Below are 18,921 nucleotides of genomic sequence, written 5' to 3' on the forward strand. Positions count from 1 at the left end.
TCCAAATTGTGTTGAGGCTTTGAAGCAGGACCCTTTGCCCAGCCTTTGCACAGGAACTTACTGGAATCACAGCCTGAGTATGCAGAACAGAGCAGGGGTATCAGGACTTGACCTCTTTGTGCCAGGGATGAAGAGAATCAGGCTCCCTTGTCCATTCAGGCAGCCCCAGGAAAGTGGCACAGCTCTACCAACACCCAAACAGTGTTCTGCCAGGGGAACATCGAACTGCTGTAAGATCCATGGGGCTCAGGAGGATCTGGCCCAATCTGCGAGAACCATGAAGCCCAAGGCCAGCAAGAGCCAGTGGAGGGACAATCCACAGTCTTTCCCATCCCACACAATCCCTTCCTGGAGCTCTGTCTTCCTGATGCTGGTCCAGGTGCCACAGCCCTGCTAGATTCCAAGAGGCTCCCTCAGCATCCTGTCTGGCTCCACCATGGCTAGGTGATCTGGCTCTCAGGTTGTAGCAGCTTAACATCTTGGATGTGGTTGCAAGCAGGGGCTGCTGCACCACAGAGACTGGTTCTGCCTTTGCTGCTCAAGGGTCCTCAGAGCCAGGACTGACCCCATGGCTCTGTTCTGCATCTCAGCAATAAAGGCTCTGTGCCAACCATGGTGGTGGTGACCTCCAATCTTCACTTTTCTTCCAGGTTTGACCTGGCACAGGGGCTACAGGGGAGTTGACAGCACACAGGTCCCTCAGCTCTCATCACAGTACGGGGACAGAACGCACTCCTGCCCAAGATGTGTGTTGGGGGACATCATCCTTCTCTGGCTGCCACCATGCACCTCACCCAGACTGATGTGAGATCTGCCCAGTGTAGTCCTGCGGGTTGGGAAGACTGTCAGGCACCACTTAGGGATGTGGAGCACAGCAGCCCTGCTCATGGCTTCCCCTCAACAAGGTGTAGTTGGCTCTCTGCAGGGGAATGTGGCCCCACACGGGCAATAAGGGGACAGGCAAGAGCTGTAGTGGGGCAGGCAGACCCCTTCAAACCACAGTTCTTTATTGGTTACCCAGACAGAGCAGGCAGAGTCACGAAGGCAGCCCAGTGAGGGCAAGCTCCAGCAGAGCCCTGGGTATGGCTGAATATCAGCAAACAGAGCAGGGAGAGGAGGTGAGAACCCAGGACATGGCAAGAGCATGGACCATCCTTCAGCCTGAGCCCATGCGAGTCAGGGACTGGGAAACATGTTCCTCCTTCCTGGAAACAGAAATGAAAGCAAAGCCTAAAAGAGGAAACTACAGACATCCCCATTCAAAGACCTTAAACATCAGTAAGTGAGAGCTGAGAGGTGAAGGGCATGAGGAAACAGAAAGCTCACAACCAACTTGGCCTCCTGTTTTCCTCTAGGTCTGCTGGACTGAATGGGACTCCAGTGCTGGTCACAGCCACAGGAGCGCCAGGGGTCCCAGCAGCCATCAGCACTGGGCTGGGGTCATCCTCCCCATGTTCTCCACTCCCTCTCTGCTCTGAATGTCTCCTGTGGCCCTGGGCAGGGGCTGCAGTTGCTGATCTACAGCCTGGTCACCTTTACCTGTGGAGACCAAGGGCACGCAGGGCAGAGGATGCTGTGTGCCCTTGGGCTGCATGGGGAGTTCACAGCCTGCGCCCATGGGTGTTTGAGGCAGGCACAAGGCATTGGGTGCCTCAGCCATGGCTGACTCAAAGGGCTGAGCCAACAGACACCCTTTGGGATGCCTGTCTGGGCTGGCCCCTGCCCCTGGTCCAGCCTGGGAGCACTGCTTGGAGCCAAGCTGTGCTTGGAGCCACCCTGACCATCCCTGGCTCCATAAAGCTGGGGAAAAAGGGGGGACATGTCAGTGATGAAGATGAGTAGATGTTTCTCCTGAAGGTCAGGTTTTCCTCCCAGCTGCCACTCAGTCTTACATCCCTGTCTGTGATGTGGTGGTCCAGGGAACTGCATTCTCCTACCTTTTTAATTATCCTCCTTAGCTTTTCCAGGCAGAAAATTCCTTTTCCTAGGAAGACAAAGAAGAGTCCTGAGTAAGAGACTGGTGTTGCCCATAGACATGCTGAACCTGTCCCCTTCCTACTCACCTGGAAACCACAAGCCAGTGGATCCCTGCAAACACCAGGAGGACACCCAACAGCACAAACACCCCAATCACAGTCCAAAGCCAAGGACGTGGAGATTGCTCTGCAACTAACACACAGCCAGGAGTGGGTGCCACAGCCTGGGCCACTTTCTGGCAATGGCCCAAACAATGGGAAAGGATAAGCACAACTGCGTAGATGTGTGTCTTGACTTGGGTTTCTTCTGGGATGGAGGACAACCCCATGCGTCGGAAACAAAAGGTTAACTCTGCCCCCAGAACAGACCCCACTGCTCCTGTGCTCAGTCAGATCCTCAAAATGGGAAGTGACCAGGCTGGGAAAAGGGAACATGCAGAAGAAAGGCTCAGGCACAGGGAGCGGGGAACACACTTACCAACAGAGAAGCTGTAGCAGATGCAGGTGAACTTCTCTGCCTGTCCAAGGAGGAAGGGAGGCAGATCTCAGTCCACTCCTGCCCCAGTGCCCACCCCAGGGGCAAAAGTCTCCCACTCAAGGCCACTGAATGCCCTGGCAGCATCCCCACAGAGCAGGACCCCAGGAGGGTACCTGCTGCGAGCGGCGCACGAGGCGGAGCAGGGCCGTGTAGTTGCAGTCCGGCCGCAGGGCAGCGTTGTGGTAGCCCTGCCCGCGGGTCCCGTCGCCCAGCACAAAGTCCATCGGGGTGCTGAGGTTGAGCACGGCGGCCACGTAGGCCCCGGGCTGCCGGCTGGCGTTGAAGGGCTGCGGCTCAGCGGAGCAGACGCCTTCCACCGTCGTGCTGTTGTGCATCGCGGCCACGAGCAGCTGGTGCTCCCTGCAAGGAGGCGGTGAGAGGGACCCGGGAGGTGGGCATGGGGAGAGCGGAACGGGGGTGGCTGCGGTGGGGAAGCCATCAGGGGGCTGCGGAGAGCAGGGCTGCCGGGGCCGCACTCACGTCGGCGGCTCGTGGTGCCGGGCGATGGGGTGCAGGGGCAGCACGGCCGTCCCTTGCGATGGGGAGACGTCACGGGCGCTGCGGCAGCTCATGGCCAGGGGCTGCGGGGCGCCTGGAAGGGCAGAGGCGGGGTGAGCATCAGCGGCAGCAGCCGGGGGCTGTGCGAGGAGCAGGGGCGGCCCCGGGCAGCGCAGGCTGCAGAGCCCAGCTCCTGGTGCCCCGGCTCCTGGCGCTGGCCGGGAGGCCGCGGGGGTGGGCACAGGGAGCTGCCGCAGCCGGGCAGCCGCCGGGGCCGGCGCGGAGGGACCGGGACAGCGCCAGCGTTACCCGAGCGGTTGGTCTGGAACTCCCGGAGCGCAGCAGCCCCGGCCCCGGCGGCCGTGAGTCCCCGCACGCTCACCACGTAGCTGCTGCCGGGGCCGTGCGCGGGCAGCGGGTGCTCGGTGACGGAGCTGCTCAGCCGCAGCCGCTGCAGCTCCAGCAAACCGCGGTCCTGCGCGCTCCTGGCCGTGATGTTCAGCTGGGGACAGAGGCAGGGCTGGGGCAGCGGCTCCCCCCTGGCCTCGGGAGCCTGCCCGCCCCGCAGCGGGGCACAGCAAAGCGCCCCGCAACTGGCCCCTTCTCTGCGCTTGTGCCAGGCCCCTGCGGAGGAACCAGCAGGAGCCTTGGCCCCACGCGTGGAGCTCAAAGCAGACAGGAGGAGGAGAGCAGGGATGTGGAGCCAGCACCGCAGCTCTCAGAGCGGTTGTGAGCAAAGGACCAAGCCTGGGTGAGCAGCTGAGGGCAGGAGGGAGGCTGCTTGTCTGAAGAGGTGCAGTGAGCCCGGGGCCAGGTCACCAGTCTGGCACTGCAACACCACAGGCACTGTGGTGACAGCACCACAGGGGAGCACTGACTTCTCTTTTCCCCCATGCTAGGTTGGACTGTGAAGGCTTTGTCTACATCAAAAGAGGACAGACTGCCTACAAGAGATACAGATGGAGGCTCTCTGTATGCCAATGCAACATCTGAATTTCTCATGGCATTCCAGGCCATCCTCGCTTCTGTGAGGGTTTTTATGGAAACTGCATCTTGGGAATATGCAAAGAAGGAGTGAACTGAAAGCAGAATAAAGGATTCCTTTTGCAAACAGAGGTGTCTGGGAGCAGGGAACCAGCTAGAACAGATGCACAATCAATGCCGTCAGGGACCCTGTTTGCCAGGTTCTCAAGAGGGACACAAAGAACCAACTTGTCTTCAGAATCCCTGTCACTTCACAGGAAGGTCTGTCCTCAGAGAGGGCGTTGGGCACACTGGCAAGTGTACTAGAAAGCAGAGATGCACCCTGGGAGAAGCCCCAAACCCACAGAGGAAGAGCTTCTAACCAGGCACTGAAGAAAGCCCAAAGAAACGATGCAGCTCCATCAGAGGAAAGGGTTTTACAGAGAACAACACAAACCACAGGAACCAGAAACAAGTACCCAAGAGGCACAGGAAACCCTGGGAGGCCACTGCAGGAGGCACATCACCAAGTGTTGCACACCGAGCTGCAAAGTCTGCACAACCCCAGGCTGAGCATGCCCAGGGAGGAAGCCCAGAGGGCACAGAGCACCTATCACCTCCCCAGGCAACTGCACACCACAAGGAATGTCAAGGGTGAGACAGAAAATGCTCTTGCTCATCACAGCCACATATTCCCCCAGCCTGGCTGGGAAACATGGGTCATCACAGCTTTCCATCCCCACCATCCCCACACTGCCTGCACTGAGCTCCAAGGAGGGCACACGTGCCAAGGGGAGGAGGACATGGGCAGCCCATGGTCCCCTGGTACCTGGTATCCGATGATCTCCCCTTTGCAGGAGGGCAGCGGCTCCCAGCTGAGGGATCCCGTGCTGGGATCCAGCCACAGCTGCTCTGGTTTGTCCGGCACTGGAAGCACAGGAGGATGGGGTCAAGCACAAGGCTGATGAGCAGGGGCTGAGCACAGAGCAGGGCGCACACAGCCCTACACAGCCCCTTCCCCAGAGCCCCACAGCATCCGAGCAGCCCCGTTCCCAGGACAGCACTGCAGGGAGACAACACTGCGGGTGAAGAGGACATTAATCCACCCTCCCCTGTGACATATCCCAAGCCTGTTCCTTATCTCCTATCCTTGTGAACACAAACCTGTTTCCGTGGTCCTGACCAGCCACGTGAACAGGATGGTGCTGGGCGGCAGGGAGATGGTGACACTGTATTCAGTGAAGGGCTGCAGAGCAGCGCAGGAGAATGTCCCCTCCTGCCCATGGAGCACCTGCTCTCCCAGCACCTCCTCAGCCTCACAGGGAGGGGAGGAAGGCTCTGCCAGCTGACACATGGCCCGCATGCGTGAGCACAGCTCAGGGGCCTGGCAGGACCAGTTCAGTTTGATGCTGGTGCTGGAAACCTCCAGGGTCCCGGGGTCAACGTGGAGCACCTCTGTGTAGGAGACATTGCGAGAGGGTCACTGCCTTCCCTTCCCCTCCCAGCCCTGCAGCCAAACTTCACCTTCCCCGTCATTCCCTCCGCACAGACCCAGCAGAGAGGCCCATCTGCCCTGACAGTAAAGTGAGAGGTGCAGCTCCAGGACACCACACAGGATGGGCAGAGCAGGGCAGCCAGGAGAGCTCCTGATGCCTCCCTTACCGATGCACTCCACTCTTTTCTGAGTGCGGTTCCACCGGCCACTGCTGTCCTGTCCAAGCCAAACCTCTCTGTATACAGGTTTCCCATTGCTGTTGTACTGGACTTCTCTTGAACATTTGACATGGGTGAAGGATGGCTGCAAACCCTCAGGACAGCTCAGCATCACTTCTTTGTTCATCTTGTAATTACTCTGGTCTGGTGCCAGCTGAAGTCTTGAGTCCCACTGAGGCCTCTGGCATATTTCTGGTGGAGGTAACAGTGGGTGTTAGTTGGGGTGAGAGGTGCTGAGGTGGGACATGGGAAAGAAATCCCAAGCAATCCACCAGGCCCTGGATGGAGAGGGAAGGTGACATGTCCTGCTGCCAGCATGAGACCCTTTGGCCAGTCTGGTTGAGATGGGCTCTCCTTGTGTACCTGTAGCACAAAGGGTCACTCATCCATGAACCTCCCCATTCACCTTTGTGTCCAAGGACACCATATTTCCTCCTCCATAGCACACAGCACGGAGCTTCCCAGGACATTCAGCCCGCACCAGCAGACCCGGTCCAGGCCCCCATTCAGACATTGCCACCCCACAGCTCAGGCTGCCTTTGATGGGCCATGGCACCACCGGCCCTGCAGGGATGCAGGTCTCTGCAGCCATGGCTCATCCCTCCCATAGGGACCAGAGGTGTCCCTCTTACACTTCTGGGCTGGATCAGTCACTCCCTCAGCTCTGTCCCACTTCTGTCCCATTACACAGTGAAGTGGGGCATGGGGATGAGCACACCTTCTCCATTCAAATCCCCTGCTTTACCCCCTTTACCTCCTCCCCCTTTTCTCTGCCACAAGCCCTGTGTTAGCCCTGATCCATGAAGATCCTTCCCCTGATTCACAATGCATGAATTCACACCTCATTCATGCCTTCAGCATTCAGGGCACAACTGTCAAACAGGCCTGGTGCAGGCCATGACCCGTTCCTGATCCTCCAGCCCAATCCCATCCTTCCCACACCACTTTCAGTGCACCCATAGATCGTGCGCCCAGGGTGTCCCAACAACAGCAGGCACCTCAGCTCACACAGCCCTCAGGGTTGTGCAGGCACTGAGGATGCAGATCAGACTTACAGCAGGAGGAGCACCAAAACCTTCCCAGGGACGAGAAGAAAACACTTCTTACCTGGTTTCCTGGGCATTCCTTGGACATTGGGATGAGGCTCTTCCTGGCCCCGTGCTGCCAGCAGAGGTACAAGGAGCAGGAGAATCCTCAGAGCCAGCAACTGCAGAGCCATGCTAGCACGGAAGTCCCCAGGCAGAACTGAAATCTCAGCCCAGATCGCTGCCTCTGAGCCCGGGCATCAGTGACTGGCTGCAAGACTGGCACGTACAGGAAGGAAACAGACAAATGGGGAAACCTCCTGAGCTATAGATGTGTTCCTCTTCTGGGAGGGAACCTCTCAACAGTGTCAGTGCTGCTGCACTTTGTGGCACCCAGGGGCACCCAGGCTGTGGTACCCAACTGAAGAACTCCTGTCACCAAGATCCCAGAGTTTCCACCCAAAACCCTCCTAGTTACCACCGTGCATTCGAGAAGCACTGCTCCTATTTTTAGGGCAATATGCATGTGCCCAATGTAACCTTGTGGGTTTTAGTGCTGTGATGAGTCACTGCACTTCCCCTCAAGGATCACAGGAGTTGGAGGACCTCTGAGAAAGCACTTAAAGAGCTGGCAAAAAGCTGGGGTAGGAATGGGGGTGTGAATTGCAAGGCTGAACCAGCCCAGCTGTCTCAGCCTGTCTCCATAGCAAAGCTGTTCCAGCCCTCACATAACCTCTGTGGCCTCCTCTGGTCTCTCAAGGAGGTCCACTCCTTGCAGTTCACATCCCCATTCCTACCCCTGCTTCTTGCCAGCTCTTCCTGTGCTTTCTCAGAGGTCCTCTACCTCCTGGGGCATCCCAGGTGCTAGAGGACTGGGAGATCAGAGGCAGGGGCTGCACAGGAGCAAGGACCATGCTGGTCCCTCAGCCTGGCCTCAGCACGTTCACAGCACACACTCCTGCCCGGGATGAATAGAGGTGAGCACCACCACTCACTGCTTCCCAACACATCCCCATGCAAACACATCAGAGCTGCCCAGCACAGCCATGAAAGCCTGGGGAAGCTCCGGGCCACAGCAGCCCATGGCCTCCCATCAGCAAGGTGCACTCAGCTCAGCACCCCATAGGGGACACGACCCCTCAGGGCAATGAGAGAACCAGGTAGCCCCCTCCAAGCCACAAGCCTTTACTGGGGGCCCAGACAGAGCAGGCAGAGTGACATTCCACAAGGTCTGAGTCCTAGCTGGTGCAAGAGCCCTGTCTGGAGGGGTGATGGTCCCCAACAACCAGCCCTCAAACCTCCACACATACTTTGACAGCATTGGCCACTAAGCTCACACCCTACTCCATGTACCCAGCCTTTTAACCCAAAATGAGCCTGCCTTGTCCTGTCCTGGTGGATGTGTCACCCAGATTTGCTCACTCAGTTCAAGCCAAGTCCATGAAGAGGTATCAGGGTAGGAGGTGGCCTCTCCTAAACTGAGATGAAACACATCTCTTAAACAACATGTTTGTCTACAACTGCCTACTTTGTGCTAGCCAGCACACATGGGCTTCTTCCTACACTGGGAGAGGAGCATCTCCACACTTCCCTTATCTGGTAGGAGACTTTCACACCATCACCTCAACCCTGCACTCTGGCCCTCCATCGCAAAGGACAGTGGCCACGACCCCCGTCCGTTGAGACCACATGTGCTGTCCAGATAGGAAACCTCTTCCCCTGCAGCTGGGTCTCACAGCACCCTCAGGTCACACACGGCATCGTGATAACCAAAAGCCTTGGCACTCCTGAAGCCCTTGACTCAGTCCGAGCCTAGGTAGGCATCCCCAGCATGCACCTTCTCCTCTCCCATCATTAACTCCCCTGAAGGAGCCCATATGCCTTCATAGGGTGACATCCAGGATTCTTCCCATCCCAGCAGAGTACCAAGTATTTGACTAGGGACATCCTCGTGATCCCCTCTGCTATGGGAAAATGAACCACGCTTCAGAAAGTACATTCCACCAGCGAAGAGAATGCTCCTTCCCTATTGACAGTTGTCAGGAAACAGGTCTGGCTGTCCCCAGGGTGCTCTGCCATCTGGAAGGCTATGCAGAAACACTCTTACACAGAAAGAGGATGGAGGATGGAGCAAGAGGACAGCCTGGCTCAGGCAGGAGGATGACAATGAGCTGCAATGCAAGAGGACACAGTGACAAGGAGGTTGCATGCCCAAAGGAGTAGAAATCAACAGAAGCCAGCAAGGAAACAGCTGGCAAGGCCAAGGCACAAGTAGTGGCACAGTAAGTGAGAGCAATGGGAGCACAAGGCTGTCTCATGCAGAGCCCAGTGGGAAGGTGAGCAAAACTGGGCCACAGGCACTGTCAGCAATTAATGCGAGCCTTTGTTGTCTAGATCTCATCTAGAAAATGCATGTGGGTCATTCAGATGTTCATGGCTATCCCTGAACAACAAGGACACAGGACACAAACAGAAAGTGGAAAAAAGCCCACATCTATGGCTGGCATGATTCCTTAATGGCACTTGAAGAGCACTGACTGCAGCAAAAGCCTTGCTGGGGCTTGGCTTGGCATGAGGGCTTTCCTGTCAGTGCAGGCAGAGGCAAGCTCTGCTCCTGCCTGCAGATCTGCTGGGCTACCCATAATCCAGACTCCAATGGCCTCCTTCAGTGCTGCAGATGCCAGCGGCACAGTAGAGGACAACAGCAAGATCCTCGGTTTGGTGCCCCACACCTCTTCTGCAGACACAAATCCAATAAATCTCCCCCTATCAGCATCTCTACCAAGCCCATCACAGCCTCCTCCAGCTCACGGATAGGAAAAAGGGACAGGAGCCGTCGCTGAGCTGGGGGAAACAGGCTCCATCCTGCCCTGGGTAGCTGAGGGCTGCCCATTGAGGGAAGGGCAGCATCCCTCCTGTCACTCACGGGTGATGGGTAACATGAGTCATGGTACACCAGATGACTTGGCAAACTGCTTCTGTTCTCATTTCTCACCTCAGCCACCACCCCCAGCCCTTTGTGCAAAGAGCAGGTGCTCCTGCTATGCCCTCCAGGGACCTCAGCAGGTATCAGCAACCCCAGGGCACAGCACACAGTCTCTGTAGGAAAACCCACGTTGTCCATAGGAAGAGCCCAGCAGAGACTCAGGAGGTGCCACCAGCCCTCCTGGCATGGACAAAGAAGAGAACACTGTTAAACGACAATCCCACCAAACTACAGCCTTCCCAACCACTTCCCATCTGCTGTTTTCAGGGACATTACCCATTCTCTGGAGGGACACTCAACTCCTGGCACACCAAGTCTTGCTGCCCTCCATCCCCACACAAGAGCTTCACCACACCACAACCTGATGGATGCCCAAGTATCTCAGGAGTGAAGCAGACACCAGCTTCAGCCCTCCCCAACACAGCTGCTATGGGCTGAATAGGGTAAAGCCGTTGTCCTGGGTTCAGCAGTAGCAGTCAGTTTTTCTCCTTCTTAGTAGCTGGTGCAGCGCTGTGTTTTTGACTTTCTGCCTGGGAACAGCGCTGATAACACCCATGTTTTTAGCTGCTGCTCAAATGTTTAGTCCAACCAAGGACTTTCTGAGCCTCATGCTCTGCCAGGGAGGAGAGGAAGCCGGGAGGAAGCAGAGACAGGACACCTAACCCAAACTAGCCAAAGGGGTATTCCATACCACAGCACGTCATGCCCAGGATGTAACTGAGAGTTACCTGGCAGGGCTAGTTGATTGCTTGGTCGGGCTGGGTATCGACGGGTGGTACTGTATTCTCTTCCCTTGTTATTTCCCTTATCATTATTACTATTAGTGGTAGCAGTAGTGATTTGTGTTATACCTTAGTTATTAAACTGTTCTTATCTCAACCTGTGGGAGTTGCATTCTTTTGATTCTCCCCCCCATCCCTTTGAGACGGGGGGCGGAGGGAAAAAAGGGGGGGGGAGTGAGCGAGAGGGCTGCGTGGCTGACTTACTGCCTGGGCTTCAACCACGACAGCCGTGTAGCAAATATGCAGGTAGAGGAGCAGCAAAACCTTTTCTGTAAAGAGAGGTGCAAGCTGCTTTTTCCTGGTTCTGTGGCTTCCCCCTGGTTCTTGGAACCAAGGTCCTTCTGCCCCCTTGCAAGCAGCAGAGAGGCAAGGACCAGGAGAAAGGCCAGAGCCAGGCATCACAGGGCAAAGCAGAACATGCTCTGAGCCACTCTGTAAAGGTATCCATGTAACCCAGCACAGGAGAGGTGCAGACCCATACAGCTGGGACCAGTTAACCCAGAGTTTCATGGCAAATCCTTTCCCAGGAGTCACCATCCTCAGCACTGCAAGACAGTGCTTGGTGAATCTATCTGCATTACCCCAGTAGAGCAGCAACACCAACAGGGTTCTGAAATCTAGGTCTCTCCCAAGGTCCATTCAGGAACATCAGCTGTCTCACACACAGCTGTTGTGAGATTAATGGGGTAAAGACTTCCAGCAAGCTCACAGCAAGAGGAGCAGCAGCACTATGTCATGTCCCCCCTGTTTTCTTGGGGTTCCCTGGGCTCTGGGAGCCAGGCTTTTTTTATCCCTCTGCAGCCAGGAAAGGTGAAAGCACCCAAGAGAATGGCCACAACCAGCACTTACTGGGTAATGTATCTTAAAATCCCAATGATAGATGTAGAAATTCTCACTGCCTCTCTTTTGACATATGAAAAACAGTGAAAGAAAACAGCCAAGCTTCAAAAATGTACATGTAGTGCAAGAGGCTTCCTAGCACAGCTGATGTATTTCTTCTCTTTTCCCACATCCTGAAATGCACTGGAGCCTAGCAATCTGTGTTTGGCCTCCTCAGAAATTCATCATTTTTTGAGATTTGTTGTCCTGGTGTACAGCATGCACTAGAAAAATGATGTAGAAATACTGAAACCCAGTGCACTCTGTCATATGCCTCGCTCTTACAGTCTAACATCAGAGCTGTTGGTTAAATTGATGATGCCTTACTTCACTGGGAACCACAAAGCAGAGTTCAAATGAGAGAAGGTTTCCAAGGGACTGTCAGGTCACACACCAACTCATGAATCCCACTCAGCATGTCATGATCAACAGGAGATGATGAGCTCCAGCTCTGTGAGACTTCTCGTGTGCTCCCAAGAACACAGCATGTGTCGGTTGCTCATAGTCTGCCACTTTTACATACCACTTTAGCCCTTGCAGCAGGACTAAGTCTCATACAGCAATCTCAACAATCTTAGAGGCTTTCTAATACAGATTTCCTGTATTATATAACTGTATATCTGTATAACATACAGATACAACTGTGTGTTATACACACAAGTGTATGTGGACATTTTTGCACATAATAAAGCCAGACAAGCCACATACCTTCCTCTCAATGGGGCTGAGGTGCCAAGGCACTTGATTTAATCATTGTAAACATGATTGATGGGCTGTTTCCTGAAGGTCCTGTTTGTTTGGTGCTCAATGATGTAGCAGTACTCAGCCCTTGAGACTGAAGAGAGAATAACCCAAACCACCTGCAATTTACAAGCAGGTTTATTTCTGATAGAGAAGAACATTAAGCACTCATAGCCATCCACAAAGATACAAGGAAAGAAGTAGCTGCAGCTTTTGAGGATCAGAATTTGTTGCTAACATATCTATGACATTCCCCTATGGTAAAGTCTATTCTTGTGTCAGACTTCACAAATAACAGAAATACATTTGGCCTTTATCCCTCGCCCTATCCCATACTTGTCCTTGAGGAAGCCTGGTGTAGGGGGTTATCTACAGACCATCAGACACAGCCATGGTGATGGGGTAGGCTAGGCCAGGCTGGGATGGTGGGTCAGGATCAGCCCTGGGAAGGGTAACTCAGTCAGATCCAGGATGGCCAGGCAGGGGTCCACTTCCTGCACAGCACCAGAGAAGGACCCCTTGTGATCTGGGGGTGCCCACATGCTGCTGCTTCCTCTCCAGGACACAGCCAGGGCTGCAGCCCATATTTTGCCAGAGCCCAGGGGCTCTTCTGGCAGGGAGAGCTGGAAAATGCACACAGGATCCCAGCTACATCCCAGTCCTGAGCCCTGCTGTGGGGTCTTCCTCACCCCTCCGGCAACCTCCCCCATCCCACCAGCACTGAACCTTCTTCCACGAAGGGATCTTGCAGTGTTATCAGGAGGACAAAGGCCATGCACCACGCCACGCTGAACTTCAGCGTGGAAGGTGAAGGCGATGGGATTTGCATGAGAAAGACTCTAGGAACAAGCTCTGAGGCTCTGATACCGAACAAGCCTAGGGGCGATAAACTGGAATGTTGAAAGACAGTAAACGTAAACAAGCCAGCCTTGGGGGTATTAGCCGGGATGGCGTTGTAACAAGGAATCTCAGCTGGAGTCCGGAGGACGTGGGGGATGTGAGAAGTGAAGCAAGGAAGTCAAACTGTCGCGTGAACAACGCTTGCTCAACATTGTAATTGCACTATTTACCTGGGGGGGGTTGGGGGGCGAGGTGTGAAAGAAGCCAATGAGATTGAAGGCGGCGCTTTCGTGCAGGTTGGGAAAGCACCGAACAAAGGGATAAGAGCGCTTCATTGTAATAAAGTTTTGTCTCAGTATCCTCCCTGACCTGAGCCACAAATGCCGCCCGACGTGTGGGGCACGAAAGCGACTAGTCGTCGATCCGGTGGCGTAGCTCAGCCGAACTAAGGAACTACACGCTGAAAGGAAGCGAATTCAGAGCGCTCGATTGGCTGTCGTAGGACGAGGGTAAGCGTTTGAGAATGATGGGGACTGCTATAACAAAAGAACAACGGAATGTTTGAGAAGTCTTTGTTAATATTCTTAAGAAGTATGGGGGGAAAGTAGATGAGGAGGAATTGAAACGTATCCTTCTCTGGGTATCAAAAGCCGATCCACCTATTAATACTGCTAATATTTATACCCCGGAGATTTGGGATAAAATTGGCGTTAATTTGTGGGACTTGCCACAAAAGATGATAAAGTTGCCGCTACTTTAATTGAGCCCTTGGGGAACTGTTTTTGAAACTTTAAAAGTTCATGTCTGCTCCCAAGCACAGGAAGCAGAAGCGGCACCGTCATTTCCTTCACCACCGCCCCCTTTGCCGGACTCTGTCGTGAGATCAGAAAGTCAGACTGCTGTTGCAGTTCCTGTGGTTGTGCCGCCTGATAATTATGATGCTGACCTGGATGGTCCTTTTGACCCAGGGCCTATTGATCCGGAAAAGGAGCCTGATTTATATCCCCCAGACCCTCATGATAAATGAGCAGCTGTAAAGGGAGAAGCGAGACGGGCGGGGGATGCAGATGTATTGCGTGCTTTCCCGGGGTGTATGTGCCGGATCAAGAGCCGCGGTGGGAAGGTCTCTCGTATGCTCTTAGCAAAGATATCAAGGGAACGGTGACGGACCATGGACTCAGGGCCCCATATACAACTCGATACAATCTCTCTGTGATAATTATGTATTTACCCCAAATGATTTCAAAACGTTGTTTCGCTTGATAATGACGGACATGCAATACACTATGTGGGGGTCGAAAATGAGGCAGCTCGCGGGCGTCCAGGCTGCTGAAGACTTAGCACTGGGGGCGCATGACCCATTGCGAGCGGTCACTGCCGGTGCATTACTGGGGCAAGCTGATTTTGGCACCAATGCTGCGCAAGCCAGGATTTGCCAGGCGGGCTTGCAGCAAGTTAAACAATTGGCACTGCGGGCTTTGAAAGCTGTCCCCTGAGGCCGGTAAACAGAGACAGCTTTTTTTCCGAATCAAACAAGAGGCAAACGAGCCATTTTTGAAATTTCTAGACCGAGTTAATGAGGCTCTGGAAAAACAGATTGATAATGAGCAAGCACGGGAATATATTTTCAAACAACTTGCTATTGAAAATGCTTGTATGAATGTCAGGTCTAGACAACACGACCTGTCTCTGATTGCGGAAGCATTTGCGGCTTTGTCGGTTAAGTCACAGCAGTGCTTTTCATGCGGTCAGTATGGCCATTTGAGAAAGAACTGCCCAAAACGAAAACAATAGAAAGGTAGCACCTGGAATCTGCCCGCGTTGTCATAAAGGGCGTCATTATGCAAATAAATGCCAATCGAAATTTGACCGGGATGGCCAGCCTTTAGCTGCAAAACTCAAGCGGAGCGCCGCGACGGGCCGTTCCATGACAGCAAATTACCCTTCGGAATGCCCCCCTCGCGAAGCTGCCGCAGTTTGCGCACCAGCGCCAGAGTGGACCTGGCCACCTCGGGAGAGACAGTAACTCAAGACACATCGGTTGTGCTCATTCCAGCTGGCACACATGGCCCACTCGGGCATGGAAAGGCAGCACTGTTAATTGGATGAACCTCTGCAACAATAAGAAGCCTTTTTGTGATGCCAGGAGTCATAGATGCTGATTTTGAAGGAGAAATTAAAATAATGGCATGGACTTCAATGCCACCATGTACTATACCAGCAGGAAGCTGAATCGCACAATTAGTGTATTTTTCACCACAGTCACCAGGTGCTGTCCACACCATGCAGGGCTCAGGATGTTTTGGATCTGCGGGGATGCCTGAAATTTATTGGATCCAACAATTAACTATGAACCAACCCCAATTGTCCTGTACTTTAAAATCAGGAGGGACAAAAATTACTTGCGAGGAATCGTTGATAGTGGAGCAGATGTTACAGTCATTTCTGCACCACAGTGGCAAAATCATTGGCCTTTAATAGATGCTCATGCTTCCTTATCAGGAATTGGTGGTCAGACCTCTCCAAAACAGAGCAAAGAGCTTGTTGTTATTTTTGGACCAGAAGGAAGATCTGCCTTGATCAGGCCCTATGTGTTACCTGGATCTCCTACCCTATGGGTCAGAGACTGTTTAAGCCAATGGGAAATGCACTTGAGCACAGATTCTTCCCGGGGGCCCCTGTTCTGCGGCAGGTCCCACCTTTAACCTGGAAATCAGATGAGCCTGTGTGGGTAGATCAGTGGCCCCTCCCAAAAGAAAAACTGCTGCAGTTACGCATATTGGTGGATGAACAGCTGAAAGGTGGTCACATAGTCCCCACAACCGGCCCATGGAACACTCCTACCTTTGTGATTCAGAAGAAAAATAACACTTGGAGGCTTTTACATGACCTAAGAAAGATAAATGAGGTCATTGAGGATATGGGATCTTCACAACCCAGGCTCCCCTTGCCAACGTTACTACAAACGTGAACTCTCATAGTCATTGACTTACAATACCTCTTGCTCTGCAGGATGCACCGTGGTTTGCCTTTTCTGTACCTTGTATCAATGCTACAGTGTCATTTTGGGGCTTCTAAGGATTTTAAACAAGGGAAAGCTGATGTTAAAGTACGTAACCTTGAAGCTTATGAATGAGAAGGCCCGTTCCCTTTAATAACCTGGGGACGAGGTTATGCTTGTGTTTCCACAGATAAAGGACCTCGTTGGGTCACTGCACGATGGGTTCATCCGGCCTTGTCTTCTGCCTCTACATCACAGGGGAATTGACTCTACTGTGCTTCCTGCCCAGCCAGAAGAAAACATCTGGGTAACATTAGCCAATGTGACAGGACAAGACACCCTATCCCAGTCGGTTGCCACACCTAGGAATCCTTTCAGTACATGCCCGGTAGGACTGCTGTTGGACAACTGGATGGAGGCTGTCATCCGCTCAGCAGCCCAAGCAATGGCAGCCTCGAACCGTGTGGACACATGGGATGGCTGGGTGGTGCGAAGGCCAGTAGCCTTTTTAGAACCACAGGAAATTGATTTGTTAGGATCTGTGAAAGACATGTGTTTGTATTCCCATTATGCAGGTTGAAACCAATCGGTGCAAGATGTTAACTCTTCTTTAGCTGTTTATTGAAATGCTTCTGTATGATGTAAGTACACTTCTGTCAACCTGTCCTGGTTTAGCAGCAGCAGTCACTTTTTCTCCTTCTTAGTAGCTGGTGCAGCGCTGTGGTTTTGACTTTCGGCCTGGGAATAATACTGATAAAACCAATGTTCTCAGTTACTGGTCAGAATGTTTACCCTGACCAAGGACTTTGTGAGTCTCATGCTCTGCCAGGGAGGAGGGGAAGCTGAGAGGAAGCAGGGACAGGACACCTGACCCAAACTAGCCAAAGAGGTATTCCATACCACAGCACGTCATGCCCAGGATGTACATCAGAGTTACCTGGAAGGGCTGGATCACAGCAGGGTGGGGGCGAGGTACCTGTCAGTGAGTGGTTGTATTCTCTTTCCTTGTTATTTCCTTTATCATTATTACTATTAGTGGTAGCAGCAGTGATTTGTGTTATACCTTAGTTATTAAACTGTTCTTATCTCAACCCGTGGGAGTTGCATTCTTTTGATTCTTCTTCCCATCCCTCCAGGAGCGGGGGGAAGAAAGGTGGGGGGGGTAGTGGACTTCGTGGTTCTGATTTACGGCCTGGGCTTAAACCACGACACAACCTTTTTTTTGCTCTTCTAATGCATGGATATCACTTCCTCAAGGTATCCTTTTAATCTGTGGAGATCCAGTATGGCCTGGCATCCCTTCTCACCTACAAGGAGGCCCTTGTAGTCTAGGCAGATTAACAATGTTAACCCCAAATATTTCTCTGCAAAGCAAACAAATGCTACATCCAATGCTCTTTCCAGCCTCCTTGATGTAGATTCCGTAAGACATGCAGCCTGACAAAATCGGGCTGCCATAGATTTTCGTCTCCTTGCCCATGGTCGTGGTGTGAGGACTTTGAAGGCCCATGTTGCATGAACCTTTCAGACCACTCTGAATCAGTTCACAAAAGTATACAAACTCTCAAAGAACTTGCAGGAGAAGTTCAGGTTGAGGATGACTGGAACCCTTTTTCAGGTTTATTTGTTGGACTAGGAGCATGGATAAAAAGGTTGATTGTATTAGGAACTTTTGTTTTGTTAGTGTTTATTAGCTTGTTAATTTGTACTCCTTGTTTAATGAAACTTATACAATCTCTTATTGATCAAGCCCTTAAGCAGGTATTGGTAGTATATGTATAAAACAAAGAAGGGGGAGATGTGGGAGGTGAAGGCGATAAGATTTGCATGGGAAACGCTCTGCGAACAAGCTCTGAGGCCTTGATACCAAGCAAGCCGTGGAGGAATAAGCCAGGATGCTGTTGTAACAGAGTTTCAGTTGAAGGCCGGAGGACATGGGGAATGTGAGAAGTGAAGCAAGAAGGTGGAACTGTCTCCGTGAGCCCAGTGTGTGCCAGCACTGTGACTGGACTATTTACCTGGGGATTGTTACAGAAGCCAATGAGATTGAGCGCAGCTCGCTTGTGCAGGTTGGGAAAGCACCGAACAAGGGGATAAAAGGGCTTAACTGTAATAAAGTTTGGTCTCAGTATTCTCCCCGACCTGACTCCATGTCTTGATACACCACATTTGGGAACCCTCCAGCCCCTTCCTCAAGCTGACAATGAAACCTAGACAACCTGGTCCTCTGTTTAGCATGTCCCCACCTAGAGCTGGCAGGACAGCCCCACACCTATGGAGGCAGAAGGAGGATCCCCGCAGTGACAGCATGGTCGTGATGGGTTATCACAGTCTGCTTTGGGCCCAAACCATCTGGGAGGTGTGCAGGGACTCGTGCTGGCCTGGGAGAGGGGTGGCATTGGGGCATCTTTGCTGTCACCCAGAGAGTGCCCAGGGCAGGCACGCCCTCTTGTGGCACTGGCCACCCTGAGCTGCCATCACCTCCCAAGGCAGTTTCTAGAGCCACCAGGTCTGCCCCAGGACCAGGGCCTTATAGTGGACGCGTGATGGGCGTGCAGGGGTCCCAAGGAGGACGCTGCTGGGTGCTGGGCAGAGCTGCGGCAGGCCGTGGGGGGGCTGGATAACCATAGAATCACAGAATGGTTTGGGTTGGAAAGGACCTTAAGATCACCCAGTTCCAACCGCCCTGCCATGGGCAGGGACACCTCACACTCAACCATGTTGTTGGATTTGAGCTCTGTCTAACCTGGCCTTGATCACTGACAGGGATGGAGCATTTACCACTTCCCTGGGCAACCCATTCCAGTGCCTCACCACCCTCACAGTAAAGAACTTCTTCATTATATCTAACCTGAACTTCCCCTGTTTAAGTTTTAACCTGTTACCCCTTGACCTATCGCTATAGTCCCTGATGAAGAGTCCCTCCCCAGCATCCTCGTAGGCCCCCTTCAAATACTGGAAGGCTGCTCTGAGGTCTCC

The 18,921-nt window shown here is 53.3% G+C and overlaps 1 protein-coding gene across 1 annotated transcript; it reads right to left on the reverse strand.

Annotated features, from left to right (window-relative positions):
• Positions 1 to 1,156: 1,156 nt before the first annotated feature.
• LOC308231688 (uncharacterized protein) lies at positions 1,157 to 17,422 on the reverse strand (the record flags this gene model as incomplete). The annotated part of the gene is made up of 15 exons (XM_080637350.1): positions 1,157 to 1,205; positions 2,064 to 2,169; positions 2,455 to 2,494; positions 2,628 to 2,874; positions 2,995 to 3,106; positions 3,322 to 3,636; positions 4,225 to 4,318; positions 4,805 to 4,902; positions 5,140 to 5,430; positions 5,638 to 5,880; positions 12,828 to 12,977; positions 14,884 to 14,950; positions 15,160 to 15,261; positions 16,324 to 16,481; positions 17,329 to 17,422. The coding sequence occupies 15 exons, from the start codon at positions 17,420 to 17,422 to the stop codon at positions 1,157 to 1,159; spliced, it is 2,166 nt and encodes a 721-aa protein (XP_080493476.1).
• Between the last annotated feature and the right edge of the window lie 1,499 nt (positions 17,423 to 18,921).

The sequence above is a fragment of the Psittacula echo genome (assembly GCF_963264785.1).
Source record: "Psittacula echo genome assembly, chromosome: Z".
Classification (NCBI taxonomy): Eukaryota; Metazoa; Chordata; class Aves; order Psittaciformes; family Psittacidae; genus Psittacula; species Psittacula echo.